Source organism: Myxine glutinosa, chromosome 1 (assembly GCF_964187855.1).
Source record: "Myxine glutinosa chromosome 1, kmMyxGlut1.1, whole genome shotgun sequence".
NCBI classification, from domain to species: domain Eukaryota; kingdom Metazoa; phylum Chordata; class Myxini; order Myxiniformes; family Myxinidae; genus Myxine; species Myxine glutinosa.
This window is the reverse complement of record NC_136261.1, coordinates 18,967,645-18,990,983: the sequence shown is the minus strand read 5'-3', so window position 1 is coordinate 18,990,983 and position 23,339 is coordinate 18,967,645. Positions and strand designations below refer to the sequence as shown.

The 23,339-nt window shown below is 48.3% G+C and overlaps 1 protein-coding gene across 3 annotated transcripts in view; it reads right to left on the bottom strand.

The window, feature by feature from the left end:
• LOC137421606 (uncharacterized) overlaps positions 1–23,339 on the bottom strand; it is a 182,523-nt gene that overhangs the window by 84,681 nt on the left and 74,503 nt on the right. For all 3 annotated transcript variants that reach the window (XM_068107830.2, XM_068107837.2, XM_068107852.2), the window contains 2 exons: positions 5,433–5,678; positions 632–912 (listed from right to left, as the gene is read on the bottom strand). In XM_068107830.2, the coding sequence (XP_067963931.2) occupies positions 632–912; positions 5,433–5,678 (527 nt within the window). The remainder of the gene's footprint in view (positions 1–631; positions 913–5,432; positions 5,679–23,339) is intronic.

Genomic DNA, 23,339 nt, shown 5'->3' with positions numbered 1-23,339 from the left:
TTGAAGTGGAATGTTCAAGCCAGTGTCAGAAAGCTGGGTCTCCATCAAAGGTCATGGGTCTTTCAGCAGGACAATGACCCCGAACACATTTCAAGAAGCACCCAGGAACGGTTCAAGACAAAACGCTGGACTGTTCCGAAGTGGCCAGCAATGAGTCCAGATCTAAATCCCATTGAACACCTGTGGGGAGATCAGAAAACAGCAGTTGGGAGAAGGCACCCTTCAAATCTGGGAGAACTGGAGCAGTTTGCAGAAGAAGAGTGGGATAAACTGCCAGTATAGAGGTGCAGGAAGCTCATTCATGGCGATAGGAAGCGCTTGACTGCAGTTATTTTGTCCAAAGGCTGTGCTACCAAATATTAAGTCGAGGGTGTCATTAATTTTGTCAATGTCATTTCTTTTTATTTTCTGATTTAAAAGGATATATTAAGTTCTGAATCAAACATAAAGGTTCTGTAATATTAACAGTGAAATAAAGAATTGTGGAGACCAAATACTTTGGTCAATTTAAACTTATATTTCGAGAAAATTGTGGGTTATTTGAAAAAAGTGCAAGGGTGCCAATATTTTTGGCCACGACTGTATTGGATAAAGATAAACAGAACAACGGTATAATATGTATCCAACCCACCAAAGGCAGCTCTATCTCGTGGAGCAAGAAGCAGCGATGTGAAAAGATGTGCGAGAAAGCGAGAAGCACGTGGAAGGAGGAGGCACCGTTCAAGTTCATAATACGCTACTTCTGGAAGACCCAGCTCTTGTTGAGCGAGACAAAGAAAGTGACCAATTGCAGGAAGCTCCCATCGCGTTGCCAGCGAAGTTGGGTGTGCTCGCAAGCAGACAGCTTCCTCCCATTGAGCAGCTACTCGCTCCTTTTCTTCGTCTGCTTCTCGCCGTGATACCTCACGCTGCCTGTTATCATCGGTACAAGTCAGGTGAGAAACAATTGAGAAACACATCTTGCAGCACTGTTGCATTCATAAAAGGTATCTGCATCACCTTCACTCCTGGAATTGCATATGTCCACAGGATAACATTAGCATGTTAAAATCCATTCCTTGTCCAAATTCACAAATATTCATGTGAAGACTTTCCTCATCGCAAATCTTCTATCATGGCTCCTTTACAAGTCGTGGAGGGCAGTTGCAAACTAAAACATACTTGCCAACCCTCCTAGGTTTCCCTGGATTGCCCAAGAAGATGGCTTCATCTCCTGTTGCCCCGAAACACGTGCAAACATCCCAGGATCTGCCCGAGAGCTGCCACCATTGAGGATGGGATAACTTGTGCAGTCGATGCTTGTGATTATTATGCTATTCTCTAGCTCACGCTAAGAATGCTATCAATGCATGGTAATATTGTGATATCTCATAGCTAATCCACACATAGAAATAGGATGGTACTACAGGCTAGATTCGGCACAGGGCCGGGTGCCACTCTTCGGGCGGATCCTGATCACGGTGTGAAGTTTGAATCAGTATCCGTGTACCATATGCGTGTGTGCTTGGATCCAGTTGGCTTACATTGTCGTGAGCTGAAGATTCACATCTGGATAGAGTTTTATTGTTGGTGGCACTTTAGGCTGTAGGTGCTCTGACAACCCACACGTACATTCACACAATGCCACATCCGGCCACAAAAGCTAGAGGTGCAGCAGATTTAGACCACCCCCTCCCTCACTCTTTATTCCACACTAATCTGTGCACTAGAAGTCATTCTGAAAATTATTTCCAAGGGTCTCAGAAAATACAGAAGAATACAGCACTTGATCGTGTCTACTTCCTTATGCTCCTGGCTCTTCAAAACCAACCACGCCTTTTCCAGGTCAGGGAGCAAATTCCTATCATATATTCATTCGGTACTGAAATATTTGGTACTTATTCCCTGGGTAGTGGTATTCCTGGATTAGGACACCACCTGCCCTAATATGTCTGCATACATAGTCCTGTTCCGGTTGTTTTTATATTATGTTTATTTTAGGTGTGGCGTGCATGGCTGGTGTGGTGTGTGTCATAAGGAACAAGGGAGAAATCACAGAGGCAATTTACATACAGGGGTCCTGTTCTATACCAAAAAAATGTAGGTGTACTAACGGCACTACATTTGTGGCCAATGCGATTGCACGATCTATAATCCTACAATTTGTTGGTATGTGTTGGATTCCAGTATGCAGACATCTCCAGAGAGAAATCCAGTTTTGAGCAAAATTTCTCAATGATCAGGTCAGCGACAACTGCTGACACCAAAGATTCCATAGCTGTACAAAATATCCATCAATTGGTGTGTTCAATTAGTGTGTCTAACAACAACAACACAACAACATGCATTTTAAGGCAATTTTCCCTGCTAGAGCGGGGGATAGCCTTGCGGTCCCCATGACAATCTTCTCCATTTTGCCCTATTTTCTGCATCTCTCCTTGTTAACCCCCTTGCCCGCATTTCTTCTTCCACCATCTTTAGCCAAGTCTTTCTCGGTCTTCCCCGTCCTCTACTTCCTTCTACATTAACTTCCATCACTCTTCTCAACCAGTCACTTTCATCCTTCCTCAATACATGACCAAACCATCTCAACCTGTTCCTCTTCACAGCATCAATCACAGGCAATATTCCCATCATCTTTCGCAATTCATCATTTGTCCTCCTCTCTCTCAACGATACTCCGCACATCCATCGAACCATTCGCATTTCCACCCTTTCCAGCCTTTGTTGCTGCTCTACGTTCATTACCCATGTCTCGCTCCCATAAATCATAACACTTCTCACACATGCAGCATACACCTTTCCCTTCAGCTTCAGCGACACTCTCTTCCTCATCAGCACGCCACTCAGTTCCCGAAACTTCTTCCATGCACATCTCACTCGAGCAACCGTTGCCGAGTCTGATCCACCTTCTCCATTCAGCATGTCTCCGAGGTAGCAAAATGTTTTCACACCTTCCAGCTTCACGCCATCTCCAAGATCCAACTCAACATTTCCTCCATCTGCAGCTCCCTCTGCGCACACCTTACATTTGAATGTAGCTGCCACACTGGTTAATGACCCTCTCAGACCACTACATTTTTGATGAACCCACACAGCGCACATTGTACACTGAATGGAGTTCACTCCGACACCCTTCCTGCACACAGCACACGGCCACTTCCCAGTTCTTTCCACCTCACCACATGCTTTACCACTTGCCATCACCTTTGTCTTTCCGATATTCACCTTCAGACCTTTTGTCTCCATACATTCCTTCAACTTGTTCATCTTTTCCTTCAGTCCATCCATACTTTCCGCAATCAACACCAGATCATCTGCAGACAACAACTCCCACGGTAAACCCTCCTTTACGTTCTGAGCCAGCACCTCCATCACAGCTACAAATAGTAGTGGACTTAGTACCGACCCCTGATGCACTCCCACCTTCACCTCAAACTCACCACTGTTCCCGTCCTTCGTCCTTACAGCTGTGCGTGCTCTTTTGTACATTGCCATCACTACTCTGATCAACCATTCCTCCACTCCTAACTTCCTCAATGCCCATGTCAATACTTTGCGTGGAACCCTATCGAATGCTTTCTCCAGATCAACAAACCCAAAAAACAACTTCTTCCTCTTATCCATGTACTTCTCCTGCAACTGCCTCACAATGAAAAGCGCATCTGTCGTTCCTCTTCCTGGCATAAATCCAAACTGCATTTCGTCGATCTTCACTTTCTTCCTTATCCTCCTTTCCAACACCCTTTCCAATACCTTCATTCCATGCTCCAATAACTTTATCGCTCGGTACGAGCCACACTCCAGAGGGACTCCAGAGGGTCACCTTCCCCTTGTATAGAGGGACGAGGGTACTCAGTTCCCAATCCACTGGAATGCGGCCTTCTTTCACCACCAGATTACAGATCTCTGTCATTCTCTTCACACCCCAACTTCCTGCTGCCTTCAACATATCTCCCACAACTCCCGTCGGCCCTCCCGCTTTTCCACTCTTCATTGCTTTTATCGCTTCCTCAGGACCACCGAGGCACTCGGAAACATGGTGGTGGGATGTTGAAGTTGGAAAGAGGATTGACGAGAAGAGGAAGAAGTTCAAAGAGTGGCAGAAGGCGAAGGGTACGGGAGCAGAAACAGCAGAGCATGAAAGTTATAAGGCAGCCAGGAAGGCTGCAAAGAAAGAGGTAGCAAAGGCGCAGGAGGCATGTAGGAAAATGTTCGGAGAACGCTTGGATTCGGAAGAGGGTCAGAAAGCAGTATTCAGGATTGCAAAGCACATAGCGAAAGAGAGGTGTGATGTGATGGGGGTGAGTTACTTGAAGGATGAAGTGGGACAAATCGTTGTCGACCCAGATGGAATTAAAGGAAGATGGAAAAGATATATGGAAATGCTGTTGAATACAGAGAATGAATGGGATGGCAACATAGAGAGTAACCCAGTTTTAGGACCGGCAGAGAAGATAACTGAGAAGGAAGTTGAGGAGTGTGTCTAACTGGTGCGATAACTGATAGACCTACGCAAGGAGGTCTCTTCTCTGGGATTGCTTTGCTGTTCCACTCACGGACATACTCCCGTTGATGAGGTCTCTTTCTGGACCCTTTGAGGGGTCGGAATTCATTGGAGGGTCGGCCTCAGCATGAGCCAAAGCTCAGTATTGTTCCTGGAAGACTTTATGATCCTGTCAGGCTATCCATCGTGCTGGTGATTTCTCACAGTGAGGTGGCAAATGTTCCCCATAGTGAAGGTGATGTGGAGATAACTCGGTATGCTTCACACAGAGATGCTAAATAAAGCAGGGTCTAGAAACCATTGTGCTGCATTAACGTCTTGTTCTGGATACTGAGCATCATCATCTTCTTGACAATAACCTCCATTGCAAATGGATCACGACTACTTCTGCTGCTCAGTACACCGTTGAGTCCATCATCGATAGCTTCATTGTAAATTAGTTGTGACTGACTTCACTGGACACATTACATTTTCATGTCAATCATCACATGCTTAATACAACATATACTCAACACACTTGCTTACTGTAACCACCGCCCTCGTTTCATAAGTTACTATCTCACCACCCAATAACATCACCACCACTCACTTGCGAACCAGGCCTGTTTTACTCACAAATCACATGGTCAGCTTGCCAACACACCTTACCCATAGACAAGGGAACTGAGGCAACACAACGTGGCACCGGAAGTGCATCGATGTGAGTGCTTACACAAACGGTCAGGAACATCCACTTAACACAATTTCACGCTAAACACAAATCTGGACTGAGCTGAAGGTCGGTGGCGAATATTTTTTTCAAACAATTAAAATCAACTTCTATAATGCTGAAAAAAGTTGCCATTTCTTGGACCGTCATGAATAACTCGTTCGTACAACATTTTTAATGCCCCTTGCACTTTGTCGGTTTATGGCTGTAGCCACCTCGTCTTTCACGTTCACTCACCGTTTCTCTTCCTTTGCGTGCTGGGCCTCCTCGTGCCGAATCGTCGAGACCATCATGGATTCATACCCACAACGCCTTGTCGGTCGTCCAGACATGGACCTGCCTCCGGCTCCTGCCCTGGTTTGAACACCTTGCCTCGTTTCACCAACTCTCCCAGGTGCCTCGAGTTCAGATTTCCCATGATCTTCACGGCCACCATACCTGCCTCCTGAAGTTGCAGCTATCGAGGTGAGTTCACGAAGTGCTCTATCGTATCGAGGGAGTCGAAGAGAGAAAGAAACGACATTGAATTATTTACCGGACGACAATGACTATTTCAAATGAATACCGTATTACAGCAAAAAGAAGCTTCAAATACATTTACATATGCAACAAAATTAATTTCTTATCGATCTGTTACTCCGCAAACAAAAATTGGAATAACTTGTAACACGTGTCCCTGGAACATGGGAATAAGTTGTAACGGACGCTCGAACCATTATGCCACCAGACCGAGTTGTTAAGGTTAGGGTTAGGGTTCGCATAATAGTTAGAGAATCCGCTCCTGCATCTGCGAGGTCAGCACTTTGATTCCGACCTTGGCCAAGTCATAGCAATGACTTTTTTTTAATGATATGTGAATGATCGTTTTAAGGCCATTTTCCCCGCTAGAGCAGGGGTTAGCATTGCGGGCCCCATGACAATCATGGTTCCCTGTTTGAGGCAATGTTTTTATGGCCGGATGCCCTTCCTGGCGCCAACCCTCAGTCGCCTCTTACGATGCGCAGGGATACGGTGTACTTATTCTAAACCGGGGTACACACCGGGATCATTCATCCCAGCAAGCTGGTACTCAATTTGCCGACCTCGGAAGGATGACAGGCTGAGTCAACCCCCCTGGTGTTAATTTAGCGATCGACCGGGATTCGAACCCAGGATCCTAGGATCCCAAACCGGCACCCTAACCACTAAGCCAACACCAGGCTGCTTCCTTTCGTGATGTTCAGCACTGAAAGGATAAAACACGTGCAATCCACATTGGTTGGCATCCATGGGGAGAAGGAATTTCCTCAGTTAACTCGCCGAGTGCAGGTAGAAAAATGACGTCATAAAGATAGTGATGCTGTACCCAGAGTGCTCTGGGAAGTGACGTTACTTCCCACAAGCTCGTGTTTGTATGAAGTCAATGTATTTGTCTGCATGTATGTTCGCTACTTGTGTTGCAGCACGTCCACACCTTGTAGAAACAAATAGGGGCGATACCCCTGGCGCTCACCTGGTAGAACAAGCATTCTGAGTATTGCGCTGCAATACATGTCCCCTACCAAAGTTCAAAGTGCCATAACTTTGTCAAAAATGATCGAATATGCAAATTTATGCACGGTTGATGCTGGTTTTCAAACTTGATCTGAGGTATGCTGAGACACGTGTGTCACGCCTCACCTCGTTGATAAGCCCGCAAGGTCGCCCCGTGGAGCAGCCTGCACGTATTGCACTGTGTGAATTATATAATTACTAACTCACGGTCTGAGGTACTAGCGATTCAAGAGATATCCATTTTTAAAATATTTTCGTGCAATTAAAGATATCTGACAAACCACGTGCCCTATCGCAAATTCCAAAAGGACATTTTAGTAGACTGACATGCTGAACAGATCTGTGAAGTTTCCCCTCGATTGGATCAAAAATGAGGGAGGAGCTCGGTTTTAAAGGTTCATGCTTAAAAACGTCATAACTCTGAAACCATGTGATGCATGACGTCATGCTCGCTGACTTTTTTGTTCGTCATGGGTATGCGATTCTGCCTGCAAAGTTTGGCCTCGATCTGTTCAGCCGTTGCAGAGAAAAAGGGGTTTTCGTGTTTTCACGAAAAACAATATGGCGGCCGAACCACGTGACCTGTGACGTCATAATTACCATTAAAATATTCTACAGCCCGATTCCCCCCTACGGTGAAAATTTGATCTCAATCGGTTCAATTATTGCAGAGAAATTGGTTTTTAAAGGAAATTAAAACTTAAACTGAGTTAAGGATCATCAGAATTATCAGAATTCCCAAAGTTCAAAGTGCCATAACTTTGTCAAAAATGATCGAAACGTCGTGAAGTTCGAACTTGGTCTGTAACTTATCATAAGGAAACCATGTACCAAGTTTGAAATCATTAGCGTTAAGAGTTTAGAAAAAAAGTCCGGAAAACTGTTCTTTGCGTGACGGACTGACAGACTGACGGACTGACAGACGGAGGGACAGAGACCAAACCTATAGTCCCCGCCGGTGTACACCGGTAGGGGACTAATAAAGCAGTATGCTACACTGACTAAAAGTATTTTGAACAGTATTACGGTATTTAAAACCAAATTTCCAAAGCATGTACAATGTACAATGTACAGTACATGTACATGTACATGTACAAATAAAACCAAAGACAGGGCAGCATGTACAATCATACTAACGTAATCATAAGACTTTAAACCAACAAACAAAAAATAATAACTATTTTGGGGGGAAAACCCCCCACCCCGTATACCTCCTCCGTCAAATTCAACAAACATTGGTACATCACGAGTGATGAAGGTTGCAGTCAAGTTTCATCAGAATTGCATTTTTTAGTTTCTGAGAAGAAAGGAAATACCTATTCTGGGGGGCAACTCTCCCCCCCTCCCCCCATACACTCCCTTAGGGTCCGATTTTTTTTTAATGCTGTGAACAAACTTTTGTTGAGCACAGGTCATTAAGGTTGTGGTCAAGTTTCATCAGAATTGAGTATGTAGTTTCTGAGAAGAAAGCAAATACCTATTCTGGGGGGCAATTTCCCCCCCCCCCTACATTCACCCCCCCTCCCCCCCATAGACCACCTTAGACCCCGATTTTGTTTAATGCCGGGAACAAACGTTGGTACATCTCGGCTAATGAATGGAATGTGGTCAAGTTTCATCGGAATTGTATGTGTAGTTTCGGAGAAGAAGTTGCAAGTGTTTACGGACTGACAGACTGACAGACGGACGACACGCTGTCACATAAGCTCCCCAGAACTACGTTCCAGCTGAGGTAACAAGGAGCTGATACCCAGGTGCACCGCCCCCCCCCCCCTCGCCCGTCTTTTGGGTGGTATAAGGATCTACTACGTAACTACGTAATAACTACGCAACTACGTAATAAAGATCTACGTAATATGAAACCTAAATTCTGAACGGTTTTTGAAATATCATGTACACAAGCCAAAGTTACCGAGATGGTTGCCATGTCAACATAATTCAGCCAATCCACGCCGTGATCTAATCAGGTTGAGATGATGTCATGAGGAATAGATATATGCAATATGAAAGCGAATTGTTCAACAGTTTTTGAAACATCGCGTACACACAAGTACATGGACGGATGATCGGTCAGACGGATCTCATCTTATTGTCCCTCATCTCCGATCTTGTCAGAGGGTGAGGGACAAAAAAAAAACATATGTGGTTATTCATGACATCAGTGGTGTCTTCATTATAAAAACAAAGAAGCAAAAGTATCTTTATAAGAAGCTTTTTACCCTGTGCTCGCAAAGGGTTAGGCATTCAATTGCGTACGTGTGCGTACGTGTGTCTGCATTTTTTAAATTAATTTTCTCGGCAACCGTTGTTCCGCTTGACACAAAATTTTACCGTAGGAGCCATGTTGTTTTACCGGAAACAAAATTTTACCGGTAACCATCTCGGCCTCCACCTGTAGAATGTTTTATTCATAATTATGACGTCATAGGTAAGTGGTACGGACGCCATCTTGGAAAAACGTTACACCCCTATATCTCCAAAACCGCTCCATGGAAAAAATTGAAACGTGGCTCATTGTAAAGAAATCCGCATGGGGAATAGGTGTTGTTAAACATGGTCATTGATGCCGTAATTATGACATCATATTAGGAGACCTTCAAAAAAAACATTAACGAAGAATTTAAAAAGTAGGCCTCTCCTCCTGTACTCACACATTTGCTAATACACCTCCCTGTTCCTTCGCTCTCTGCTCTCCTGGCTGTTATTCTCCTATTCTTCTGTTCCTACTCTGAACCTGTCCTGAAATCCTTAATCCAATCCCCCTTAGGAATCCTTCATGCCCTCATTTAGGGAATTCCCCCAGATAGTTTTCACAGTTTAGTTTTAAAAATGTTTAAACTTTCCCCTTAAGAGTTGTATTTTGTTGTATATTACAACACACTCTTCTTCTTCTTCTTTAAAAGGTTGTCTTCGATTTGCTCAACCAAATCTCTTCATTTCAAATAAAAATTCAATCTCTTGCAGTTCCTCCTCCCTACATTCTCTAAACTCATCTGCATTCCACCACTCCTCCAACGTTTTCAAACGGCTCTCTGATTCGAAAATCACATGAAACTCATTTTGCAATAAATGTTCGTTTTCCATTAATCGTCCAACACTTTCTGAAATACAAACTCACCCCTCCCATCCTAAACTCCCCCATCACCCCTCCCTTTCAAATCTCCCCCCTTTCCCCTCCCCTCCTAAACTCCCCCCCTCCTAAACTCTCCCCTCACCCCTCCCCTCCCAAACTCCCCCCTTGCCCCTCCCCTCCTAAACTCCCCCCTCACCCCTCCCCTTCAAAACTCCCCCCTCCCCCCACCCCTTCAAATCTCCCCACCCTCCATTTTTCTCCAATTCTCCCCTCTCACCCCTCCTCCTCAAAGCCTTACGTTAACCCTAACAGTTTACGTTAAAGTTTCAAATTCTTCCATTGCATGGTTTTCAATGTACGCTCAATGTGCGCTGTATCAAATGGTCATGTAATATGTGGTAAAGTTTCAAATTTCTCGGTTGAACGGTTTTCAATGTACACTCCTAACAAAATGCAGACATGTACGCACGTACGTACGCACCGATTACTTAACCCAGCTTTTCACTTCGCACGTGTGCGGGATAACTAGAACGGCACTCGGTAGAGAGCATACCTCTGCCAGGCTGGACAGTTCAAGTTTTGTATCACACTTAAAAAAAAAAAAAAAAAAAAAAAAAAAAAAACACCTTTAGAGGCATAACCAAAAAATACCCCGCAAGCGGGGGTTGGCCTTTTTCGGGGACCGTGGTTGTTGTTTGGTCCCCTTTTTGAAGCAATGTTTTACGGCCGGATGCCCTTCCTGCCGCCAACCCTGTTTGTCACCTTTTTATGATAAACAGGGAATTACCAGTGAACTGGTACTCAATTAGCCGACCTCAGAAGGATGAACAGGCTGAGGCAACCCCCCTGGCGTTAATTCAGCGATTGACCGGGATTCGAACCCAGGATCCTAGGATCCTAAGCTGGCACCCTAGCCACTAGCCCAACACCAGGCTTGTATCACAAGTTTTGTATCACACTGATGGGCCATAACTGTATCCGGACCTGAACGAGAATCTAATCGACTAGTTCTTCTCACCTACCCAACTCATCCACCAGGTTTCATCATATCCATCCATAACTTTCTAAGATACCGTTGAAGGAGCAGCGCTCCTGCTTGAGACGGACGAAGTGACGGACAAGACAAAAACTCGTCCGAGAAGATGTTTATTGTATAATCAACTCGGGAACTCTGAAAGCCCGTTTATCGGGTTCGCATACATATAATCCAAGCCAAAAAGCATACGTCAGAACCAAAGCCACGCCTCTCAGACGAGGCACGCTTTGGTGGTCATGTGACCGACAGGTGCAAGCAATTATAACCTCGGCGCCGCGGTTTGTCCGCTGGTTACGTCACCGGCTTGGGCAAGGAGATTATGTTGCTGGTCTCGAGCTTTGGGGTACCCATGGGTCACTACACACGCCCCCCCCAGAATCGACTTGGTCCAGGAAGGTCAATTTAAGGGGGGTCCGGATGACCCGACCGAAACGACCCCTGGCGGGTCGCGGGGGGGGGGGGGGGGGGTCCGGTGTGGTGGCGGGTGGCCGGGCGGGGGGTGCAGTGGATGGGGGGCGGCAGCGCCGCGGAGGGAGAGCCAGCCGTGGTGGCTGGCCGACGTCCATGTGGGCCGGCTTGAGGCGGTCCACCGAAATCCGGTCCGCCCGGCCGCCGATGCTGACGACGAAGGACTTGTTGTCCCGTCGTAGGACCCGGAAGGGTTCGTCGTATGGTGGCCGGAGCGGCCCCCGGTGCGCGTCGTGGCGCACAAAGACGTACTCCGCCGTGCGGAGTGCTGGGGGGGACGTAGGATTGGGGGTCGCCGTGGCGGGACATGGGCACCGGGGCGAAACGTTGGGCGGCCTCCTGGAAGTCCGTGCGCTAACGCGCGGCGGACCAGGGGCTGGTGGCGTCGGGCACGAACTCGCCCGGGACGCGGAGGGCCTGGCCGTACACCAGCTCGGCTGTGGACGCCTGGAGGTCCTCCTTTGGAGCCGTGCGGAGGCCCAAAAGGACCCACGGGAGCCGGTCGGCCCAGCCGTCGTCCTGGAGGCCGGCCATGAGTGCGGCCTTCATGGAGCGGTGGAACCGCTCGCACAACCCGTTGGCCTGGGGGTGGTAGGCCGTGGTGCGGTGCAGGGTAACGCCCAACGTGCGGGCGACCGCGCCCCACAGTTCGGACGTGAACTGTGGGCCGCGGTCCGACGAGATGTCCGCCGGTGCGCCGAAACGCGCGACCCAGGTGGCGATGAACGCCTGGGCCACGTCGGCGGTGGTGGTGGAGGCGAGGGGCACGGCCTCCGGCCACCTGGTGGTCCTGTCCACCATGGTAAGCAGGTGGGTGAACCCCTGCGATGGGGGCAGGGGACCCACCAGGTCCACGTGGACGTGGTCGAAACGTCGCTCGGGCACGGTGAAAGGAGCCAGCGGAGCCTGGGTGTGACGGTGGACCTTGGCCCGCTGGCAGGGTGTGCAGGCGTTGGCCCAGTCGCGGACGTACCGTCGCAACCCGTGCCAGACGAAACGTGCCGACACCAGCCTCTGGGACGCCTTCCGGCCCGGGTGAGAGAGGCCGTGGAGCGAAGCAAAAATGCGCCGCCGCCAGGTGACCGGCACAACGGGGCGAGGTCGGCCTTGGGAGACGTCACAAAGCAGGACCGTGTCCGCGAAGGGGACGTCAGCCAAGCGGAGGCCCGTGTCCGCCACCCGGAGCGCCTGCACCGTGCCGTCGGTGGCCTGGTCCGTCGCCATCAGGGCGAAATCGACGCCGAGGTGGACGGCGTTGGCGCCGGCTCGAGAAAGGCAGTCGGCCACGGCGTTGTCCTTTCCGGTGACGTGCCGGATGTCCGTGGTGTATTCCGACACGGCGGAGAGGTGGCGCTGCTGGCGGGCCGACCACGGCTCCATGACCTTGGTCATGGCGAAAATCAATGGCTTGTGGTCGACAAAGGCCGTGAACGGGCGGCCCTCCAGGAGGTGGCGAAAATGGCGGACAGCCAGGTACAGCCCGAGGAGCTCGCGGTCGAAAGTGCTGTACTTCAACTCGTTGGGCAGGAGTTGCCGGCTGAAGAACGCGAGCGGCTGCCAGGCCGAGTTTACCCATTGTTCATGAACCGCGCCCACGGCGTAGTCGGAGGCGTCCGTGGTGAGGGCGATGGGAGCATGGGGTACCGGGTGGGCCAGCAGCGTGGCGTTGGCAAGGGCCCGTTTCGCGCCGGTGAAAGCAGCGTCCATGTCCGTGGACCAGACGACGTCGCGCTTCGCCGGCTGGCCGCGGAGGGCGGTGTACAAGGGCCGCATGAGTTGCGCAGCTCGGAGCACGAAGCGGTGATAAAAGTTCACCATCCCGAGGAACTCCTGCAGCGCCTTGACGGAGCGGGGGCGCGGGAAAGCGGCGATGGCCTCGACTTTGGCCGGTAGCGGCACGGCGCCGTTCCGGGTGATGCGGTGGCCCAAAAAGTCGATCGTCGCCGCACCAAAGTGACATTTGGCCGGGTTGACGATCAAGCTGTGCTCGCTGAGGCAGCCGAACAGCATCCGGAGGTGGAGGAGGTGCTCGGCTCTGGACGTGCTGGCGACGAGGATGTCGTCCAGGTAGGTAAAGAGGAACGGCAAGTCGCGCAGCACGCCGTCCATCAGGCGCTGGAACGCCTGTGCCGCGTTTTTGAGGCCGAAGGGCATCCGGAGGAATTCGAAGAGGCCGAAAGGTGTAATAACGGCCGTCTTCGGGATGTCGGCCGGGCGGACGGGCACCTGGTGGTACCCACCGGATCAGGTCCACTTTTAAAAAAATGGTCCGCCCCGCCAACCGGGCGGAAAAATCCTGGATGTGCGGGACGGGGTACCTGTCGGGGGTAGTGGCGTCGTTGAGGCGGCGGTAGTCGCCGCATGGCCGCCATCCGCCCCCCGGCTTCGGGACGATGTGCAGCGGCGAGGCCCAGGCGCTGTCGGAGCTCCGCACGATGCCGAGGCGCTCCAGCGCGGCGAACTCGGCCGTGGCGACGGCGAGTTTGGCTGGGTCGAGACGGCGAGCTCGGGCGTACACCGGCGGGCCCGTAGTGGGAATATGATGCTCGATGCCGTGACGCACCGCGACGGCCGAAAACGTCAGTCGCGTGAGGGCCGGGAACTCCGCGAGGAGACGCGCGAAGTCGTCTGCCAACGGGAGGATGCAGGAAAGCTAGGTGGGCGCGGAACGGCTCAAGGCGCACGCCAGCGAGCTGAAAGTTTCAGCGTTGACGAGACGCCGACGTTTAACGTTGACCAGCAGCCCATGGGCGCAAAGGAAATCGGCACCGAGCAAAGCCATGGGGACGTCCGCCGTCACGAACTCCCAGCAAAAGAGCTGGCTGCCGAAGCGGAGGGCGACGGTGCGTGGGCCAAAGGTGCGGATGGCGGAGCCGTTGGAGGGGAGGGGCGTTGGCGATTAAGGAGGGGCCGCAAATGGCGGCCCGCCTGTCCTCCGCCGAAGCGGGAATGACGCTCAGCTGAGCGCCGGTGTCGCAGAGAAAACGCCACTCCGACGCTTGATCCGCGATGAATAGCAGGTTTCCGGAACGGCCGGCGCTCATGGCTGGTAGTGAGCGCCAGCCCGACCGTTTCCCGACTTGCCGAACGTGCACGGGGGTTGACATGATCGGGCCCGCCGCCCGAACCTGGCGTGGAAATAACACCAGGCCGGGTCTGGCGGGGGCTCCGGTCGACGCGTCGGGACCGGGCGACACGGCGTCGCCGCTGCCAGTCACGCCGGCCCGGCAGCCTCCGGGAAGGAAGCTGCGTCGCGGGCGTCGGGCGGGAAACTGTGCCGCGGGCGCCGACTGGGCGGTGGTCGGGCTCCCGGCAGCCACCCCGACGAGCTGGCTCGCCGCTCCGACGAGCTGGCTTGCCGAATCGATCTTGTCGGCCTCCCTGGCGAGGTCGCGGGGGTTCGCGATGGTCGTGCTTGCCAGGGCGACCCGTACCTGGGCCGGGAGCTGGCGGAGAAAAAGCTCTCGGAAAAGGAAATCCGAGGGGTGCTCGCCGAGCAACGCGAGCATGTAGTCCATACGTTCGGACGGGCGCGTATCGCCGAGCTCAGGAAGGTCGAGCAGGCGTCGTGCGCGTTCAGCCGGGGAGAGGGCGAAAGCGCCCAGAAGAAGTGCCTTGATGGCGTCGTACTTGCCGTCAGCGGACGGGCTCTGGAGGAGGCTCAGGCAGCGGGCGGCGGTCACGGAGCCGAGCGCGGCGACCACGTAATGGTATTTAGTGGTGTCCTCCGTAATGCCACGCAGGGGGAACTGGGAGTCCGCCTGAGCGAACCAGACGGCGGCATGTGCTTCCCAGAAAGTGGGCAGTTTGAGGGACACTGCCGTGTCCATCGCGTGTCGTAAACTCGGGGTCACCAGTGAAGGAGCAGCGCCCCTGCTTGAGACGGACGAAGTGACGGACAAGACACAAACTCGTCCGAGAAGATGTTTATTGTATAATCAACTCGGGAACTCTGAAAGCCCGTTTATCGGGTTCGCATACATATAATCCAAGCCAAAAAGCATTCGTCAGAACCAAAGCCACGCCTCTCAGGCGAGGCACACTTTGGTGGTCATGTGACCGACAGGTGCAAGCAATTATAACCTCGGCGCCGCGGTTTGTCCGCCGGTTACGTCACCGGCTTGGGCAAGGAGATTATGTTGCTGGTCTCGAGCTTTGGGGGACCCATGGGTCGCTACACCGTGCTATATATCGTTGTTGGCCCTATCTCTCAATGGTGAAGAATCACTTGAAAAATTCCAGTATCTGGATCCGGTTCTTCATCAAAATCTAATCAATTCGTCCCTGTCATACATCCAAACTGTCCACCAAATTTCGACGGAATCCGTCCACAACATTTTGAGATATCCTGGTCACAGACAGATGGACAGACAAACTGACAGACAAAAATGGTGAAATATATAACCTCTGTCAACCAAATGACACAAAGAAGTGTCAAATAGATACATCAACCTTTTCCTTTGCATTTGGTAAGAAGGACGAGGCCATCATGTCATATGTCAAGTTAATTCATTGGAAAATGCTCAGTGCATTTTTGTAAACAAGTGACTGCACTTCCATTCTAAATGCAAGTTTTTCACACTTGTGGAACCAATTTCCACATTCTCTTCAATCTCATTCTTCCCTCCAGGTCTTCAAGACAGCTGTTCCATCACCATCTCAGGTCATCCCCCATCTGAAACAATGATCTTTTCCATCCACATTAACCCTCCCCAAGTCAACGTCTTTTCAAATTTCCAGATCTTCCTTCTCGGATGTTGGCTTCTTTATCCATCTTCTCCACCCCTTGCATCCTTCCTTACTCCTCAATACTTTCCCACATCCCTTGTTTGTCCAAGTCTCTATATTTTGTCCTTCAATCCTGCTGTTGATGTGCTCTCCCCCCCCCCCCCCGCCCCCCTCCCCACTCTCCTTTAGCCTTCTGTTGTTCCTTTTGTTGTGTCACATTATGATGCATTCCATGTTCTAGCTCTATGAGCCTCGACTTTGTGCACAAACAAATGTTCCCATATTAATTGAAGGGACACAGTGTGGGCCAGTATCTTGTCCTGCTTAAAAATGTATTTTGACTGTTTGTGGAATTGAGTATTGTACATGAGCACACAATGGTTCGTGCAGGATAGTGGAACTTCCCATACTCTGAGAGTTGCCCTTGACATTCTCCATTAAATTTCCCAACGATTAATAATTTCTCCAAATCTTCCAGTGTGACACCAATGTGGAATGGCATCACCCACTTGGAACCCCAAACCTAAACCCACGTTGTAATTTTCTGTGGGGACTTTTGAAGAGCCGAATAATAAAACAAAAGGCAAAGCACACAAGCAGATGGCAGCTGGGTGTGACAGCTGTGGAATTGCGCAACTCCATCGACGATGATTTGTGTCACAAAACTTCATCCGTCGTTTAGAGTAAGTGCGCAAGTGCAATGCTAATCACATTGAACATGTTGACAAGAAATAATATATGTACACTACCGGTCAAAAGTTTTAGAACACCTCAATTTTTCCAGTTTTTATTGAAATTTACGCAGTTTAATGTCTCAATGTACTCTGAGATTAAGCATAGAACAAATAAACAATTGAGATAAAAAAAAGAAATCATAGAATCATTTTGTTTAACAAAATTTAATTCAAATGTTTGACTCAGCAAAGTAGCCACCTTTTGAGATATAACTGCCGAACACACTCGTGGCATTCTTTCTACAATGGAAATCAAACATTGTTCGGGAAGTTCTTCCCAACACTGTTGCAGAAGTTCCCACAAATGTGTTGCACTTGTAGGTTGCTTTGCTTTCACCCTTCTGTCCAGTTCATTCCAAACCAGCTCGATGGGGATTAAGTCTGGAGACTGTGCTGGCCATTCCATGACTTGAAGCCTACTGTTCTTTTTCTCGAAAGTAGTTTTGACATATTGTAGGCCTTTCCTTTAGAGAAATTGCAAAGAAAGCCAAGGTGTCAGTGAGTACAGTTTCCTACACCATCAAAAGGCACTTGGAAACTGGAGGAAACTCTGACAGGAAGAGGTCTGGCAGACCCAAAGCCACAACAGAATCAGAAGACAAGTTTCTGAGAGTCAACAGCTTGCGTGATAGGCGGCTCACAGGACAACAGCTTCAAGCACAGCTTAACATTGGTCGAAGTCAGCAAGTCTCAGTTTCAACTGTGAATGGAAGACTTCGAGCTGCAGGTTTGGCAGGTCGAGTGGCAGTAAGAAAGCCATTGCTAAGATGGCAAAATAAGAAAAAGAGGCTTGCCTGGGCCATGAAGCACCACCAGTGGACTAATGAAGACGGGAAGAAGGTCTTATGGACCGATGAATCAAAATTTGAAATCTTTGGTTCATCACGCAGGGTTTTTGTAAGCCATGGAGTGGGCAAAAGGATGGTTCCTCAGTGTGTGACACCAACTGTCAAACATGGAGGAAGAAGCATGAGGGTCTGGGGGTCTTTTGCTGGATCCAGAGTCGGCGACTTGCACAGAGTGACTGGCACCCTGAACCAAAAGGGCTACCACAGCATTTTGCAGAGCCATGCAATACCCTCTGGTATATGCCTAGTTGGTCAGGGGTTCACCCTACAGCAAGATAATGACCCTAAACACACCTCCATGCTTTGTCAAAACTACCTTCGAGGAAAAGAACAGCATGGTAGGCTTCAAATCATGGAATGACCAGCACAGTCTCCAGACATAAACCCCTTCGAGCTGGTTTGGGATGAACTGGACAGAAGGGTGAAAGCAAAGCAACCTCCAAGTGCAAAACATTTGTGGGAACTTCTGCAACAGTGTTGGGAAGAACTTCCCAAACAATATTTGATTTCCATTGAAGAAAGAATGCCACGAGTGTGTTTGGCGGTTATATCTGCAAAAGGTGGCTACTTTGCCGAGTCAAAAATATAAATTAAATTTTGTTAAACAAAATGATTCTATGATTTCTTTTTTTATCTCCAATTGTTTATTTGTTCTTTGCTTAATTTCAGAGTACATTGAGACATTAAACTGCGGACATTTCAATAAAAACTGGAAATATTGAGGTGTTCTAAAACTTTTGACTGGTAGTGTATGTATGTATGTATGTATGTATGTATGTATGTATGTATGTATGTATGTGTGTATGTATGTATGCATAAAGGTATATATATTTGCATACGTGTGTGTGTGTGTGTGTGTGTGTGTGTGTGTGTGTGTGTGTGTGTGTGTGTGTGTGTGTGTGACTAAGAGAGACACAGAATTGTGAGGAACAGAAATGAAAAAATGAGATGTGTGTGACCCACTCCTGGGTATGTGTGTGTGTATGTGTCTGTGTGCGTGTGCGTGTGCGTGTGCGTGTGTGTGTGTGTGTGTGTGTGTGACCCACCCCCCCTCCCACTCCCTGTGTGTGACCCCACCCCCCCCCCCCCATGTGACCCACCACCCCATGTGTGACCCCCACGTGTGTGACCCAGCACCCCCCCCCTGTGTGACCCACCTCCCCCCATTTGTGACCCATTCCCCCATGTGTGACCCACTCCCCCGTGTGTGACCCACTCCCCCGTGTGTGACCCACTACCCCGTGTGTGACCCACTCACCCGTGTGTGACCCACTCCCCCGTGTGTGGCCCACTCCCCCGTGTGTGGCCCACTCCACCGTGTGTGGCCCACTCCACCGTGTGTGACCCACTCCACCATGTGTGACCCACTCCACTGTGTGTGACCCACTCCACCGTGTGACCCCACTCCCCCGTGTGTGACCCACTCCACCGTGTGTGACCCACTCCACCATGTGTGACCCCACTCCCCCGTGTGTGACCCCACTCCCCCGTGTGTGACCCAGTGGATCTGATAAATTGCCAGTAACCATTTTGTAAAACTGAATGTGCAGCATCTAAATGAAGACATCCAAATGTCACACAGGTCCATGCCCGTGGGATTCCCACGGGTGACCCCACTAGTATTGTATATATTTGACAAGTACTGTTGTTGCATTGTAGGCATTGAAACCTTTGAATTACAATTGAGAATGTGTCATAATTTCGTGGACACCGAGTTTCAGGCTTGGGCTGGCAAGGACACCTTTGAGGTATGTGCACCTGCCTTTGGCTGTCTATCCTGGGTTTGAATCTTGACGCAGCTATAAACTGTCATCCTGAAGTTTCGCTTGCTGGGAGAAGTGTCTATGTGTGACTTCCATCGGAAGAGCGTTAAGCTGGAGGACTCTTCTGCTGGCACTGGTCGTCGGTGGACGTTCAAGATCCCACAGCGCCTTTTGTGAAGAGGAGGTGAGTTATTGCCAACCTGGCCCGACCTGGCAAGCCGGTTCAACAAAGACTTGGACTAAACACATTCCCAGGATGACTCCACAAGAAAGTGAGAGTAATTGAGGTGAATAAAGTAGAAGAAATAGTATTAGTAGTACTGTAGTAGTTAAAGGATCATCGTAAAGTAGTTACATCCCTATTTGTCTGTCTGACTGTCTGTCTGTTTGTGAGCAGGATGTCTCAAAAAGTTGTGGACGGATTCGGACGAACCTTGATGGACAGGTTGGGTGTATGAAAAGGGCGAATTGATTAGATTCTCCTGAAAATCCGGATTCTATGATTTATTAAGTAATTCTTCACAATTAAGAGATAATTAAGTTCTTCTTCACAATTAAGAGATAAGGCCAAAAATTACACATAGCATGATGTTTCAAGATGTTGCGGATGGATTCAGACGAAACTAGGTGGATGACTTAGGCAGGTGACAATAATTCAATATTGGCGGTCTGGATCTAGATCCGGCCTATCATCAACATACAAAATATAAACTGTTCAGCCTGATGGAGGTATGTTAGTTTAAACAGTTATCAATGGAGTAAAACAGTTTATAATTGACAAAAGCCGGCCTTACCAGTCGGTAGAGCCGATGTTTCAGTGAGAACCCACTCACCTTGTTCACGGTGAGTTTGCTTTTGTCTTCGCAAGGCGAGCGGATTCTCGCTGAAACATCGGCTCTACCGACTGGTAAGGCCGGCTTTTGGCAATTATAAACTTTTACCGAAATAATGTCAATGTTTATGTTGACATTTTTACAATCTTACTATAATTCACCAAATGTCTGTCTGTCTGTCTGTCTGTCTGTTCCGAGGTACCGCAAAAACGACTGAACCGATCGCAACGAAATTTTGGGTGGGTAATCCTGTGACCCCCTGGAGTAAAATAGGCTATATTGTTTTTCCAATTTTTTCCCCAATTTTCCAATTTTCCCAAACACGATGGAATAATATTTACCGATATGAACAGTGATGTGGCTTTTATTGAAATTCTACAAATACTGTTTAGATTTTGATGATTTGCGTGTGATATGATTTAACGGATGTTTATATGAATCGTTTAAAATAAAAAAAGCCTTAAATTTCTGATATTTTGCCTTTTCATTTGGGCCTCCCAATTAAAGCCCCGCCCATAGGGCGGGTACCGTTGCTAGTCTTGAAAATTCATCAGAGCACAAACTTGAGATGGAAAGAGCAGGAGAAAGAATAAAAGGTAAAGTACAAAATAGAAATCGATACGGAGAGGTCAATGGATATGCCTGCGTTAGATGTCAACTCACTGTTATGTTTGATCTCAACTGAAGGTCATGTGAAAAATTAAAGGTTATGTAGAGGAGAAAGGTCAAAGAGATACAACATCAGATGCTTCTAGTTCTAGTTATGGTCTGCAAAATTATTTTCAAAGGACATATAACCTTTGATCTTTGCTCAGATTTTGAACACAAAGTTGCATCAATATTTTGCTGTCTGCACTTGTCACAAGTTTGTTTGAAATATCCTCAGTGGTTCACAAGTTATCGCAATGACGAGAGCAGATGGACAGACGCACATACAGACAAACTGGAAACATAATGCCTCCAGCCTTCGGCTGTGGAGGCATAAAAAGTCTAGAACGGCACTCGGTAGAGAGCAAATACCTCCGCCACGCTGAACAGTTCACATTTTGTCTCCCACTGATAGGCCGGATCTGGATTCGGACCTGAACCAAAATCTAATCGGCTTGTTCTTGTCACCTACCCAACTCATCCCCCAAGTTTTGTCAAAACTAGTTTTGTCAACACTAGTTTTGTCAAAACAACTTTTTTAAATATCATGTTATATATCGCTTTTCGCCCGATCTCCAAATGGTGAAGATTCACTTTAAAAAATTAAATAATTCTCGTATCCGAATCCATATTCAGTTCTTCACCAAAATCGAATCGATTCGTCATTGTCACACATCCAACCGGTCCACCAAGTTTCGTCCAAATCCATCCACAACCTTTTAAAATATCATGTTATATGTCGCTTTTCGCCCGATCTCTCAATGGTGAAGAATCACTTAAATAAATTAAATAATTCAAGTATAATCCGAATCCACATTCAGATCTTTACCAAAATCGTATCGAATCGTCCTTGTCGGACACCCAACCGGTCCACCAAGTTTCGTACAAATCCATTCACAACTTTTTGAGATATCCTGCTATGTATAGTTTTTGGCCCTATCTCCCAATGATGAAGAATCACTTTAAGAAATTAAATAATTCTCGTATTCGAAGCCATATTCACATCTTCACCAAAATCGAATCGATTCTTCCTGGTTACACACACAACCTGTCCAACAAGTTTCGTCCAAATCCATCCACAACGTTTTGAGATATCCTGCTATGTATAGTTTTTGGCCCTATCTCCCAATGATGAAGAATCACTTTAAGAAATTAAATAATTCTCGTATTCGAAGCCATATTCACATCTTCACCAAAATCGAATCGATTCTTCCTGGTTACACACACAACCTGTCCAACAAGTTTCGTCCAAATCCATCCACAACTTTTTGAGATATCCTGCTATGTATAGTTTTTGGCCCTATCTCCCAATGATGAAGAATCACTTTAAGAAATTAAATAATTCTCGTATTCGAAGCCATATTCACATCTTCACCAAAATCGAATCGATTCTTCCTGGTTACACACACAACCTGTCCAACAAGTTTCGTCCAAATCCATCCATAACTTTTTGAGATATCCTGCTGTGTATAGTTTTTGGCCCCATCTCCCAATGGTGAAGAATCACTTAAAAATTCTACTGGCCGGATCCGGATCTTCACCAAAATCGAACCATTTCGTCCTGGTCATATACACCACCTCTCTGTCAAATTTCGTTTGAATCCGTCCACAACTTTTTGAGATATCTTGTTCACAGACAAACAGACAGACAAACAATATTTCAGTGGCGGAGGTAAAAATACTAAAACAGGCAGAGATAGACAGGAGAGTTTTTAGGTAATGCATATTGAACTGGGATTATATTGTGAATTCATCCTGCTTGTTGCATCATTACAGAGGAGTGGCTGTGCCGATGAAGCTGTGCCTCTGCAAACCAGGCAGGCATTTTGTAGGTTATTCAGGATTTTTTTTTTTTTTTTTTTTGTATACTGAATCGAGGCTCGTGAAAGAGCTAACATTTATTTCACAAACAAATCAACCAGACAAACAAAATATACAAAAAGAGGGAGTGGAAGACAAGATGGGGAGAGGAGGGGAAGCACACAAACACAACACCTGAGAGCAGGGAGAAGCGCGGGAGGGAGAGGGCCTGGCGGGAGGAGGCGTGGGAAGGAGGGGGGTAAATGCTGGCAATAACTCGCCTGCTCTTCTCAAAAAGGCATTGTGGGACATTAACATCCACCAATTGGTGCCAGCAGGTGGCACGTCCAGCTAAACGTCCATTTGAGGGACAGCACACACACTGATGCCTCACCCTGCAGGTGAAACACCAGGACGACAGTTTATGAGTGGGTTCTGATTCTAACTCAGGCTACGCAGCTCAGAGATGAGTGTTCATACCTTGATGCTGTCCTGCCAGCTAGAAAGGAGAATTAGATAATATGGAAACCAGAATGAGGCAAACACAAACACACAGGCAGTCACAATCAATGGAAACAATCTACAGACTTGGCATTTAATATGGAATATTTTTTTTTCTTGACTTGGGTTTACTTTCTGAACTCAGTATATCAATCTGGTGAGTCTATTTTACCCTTCGG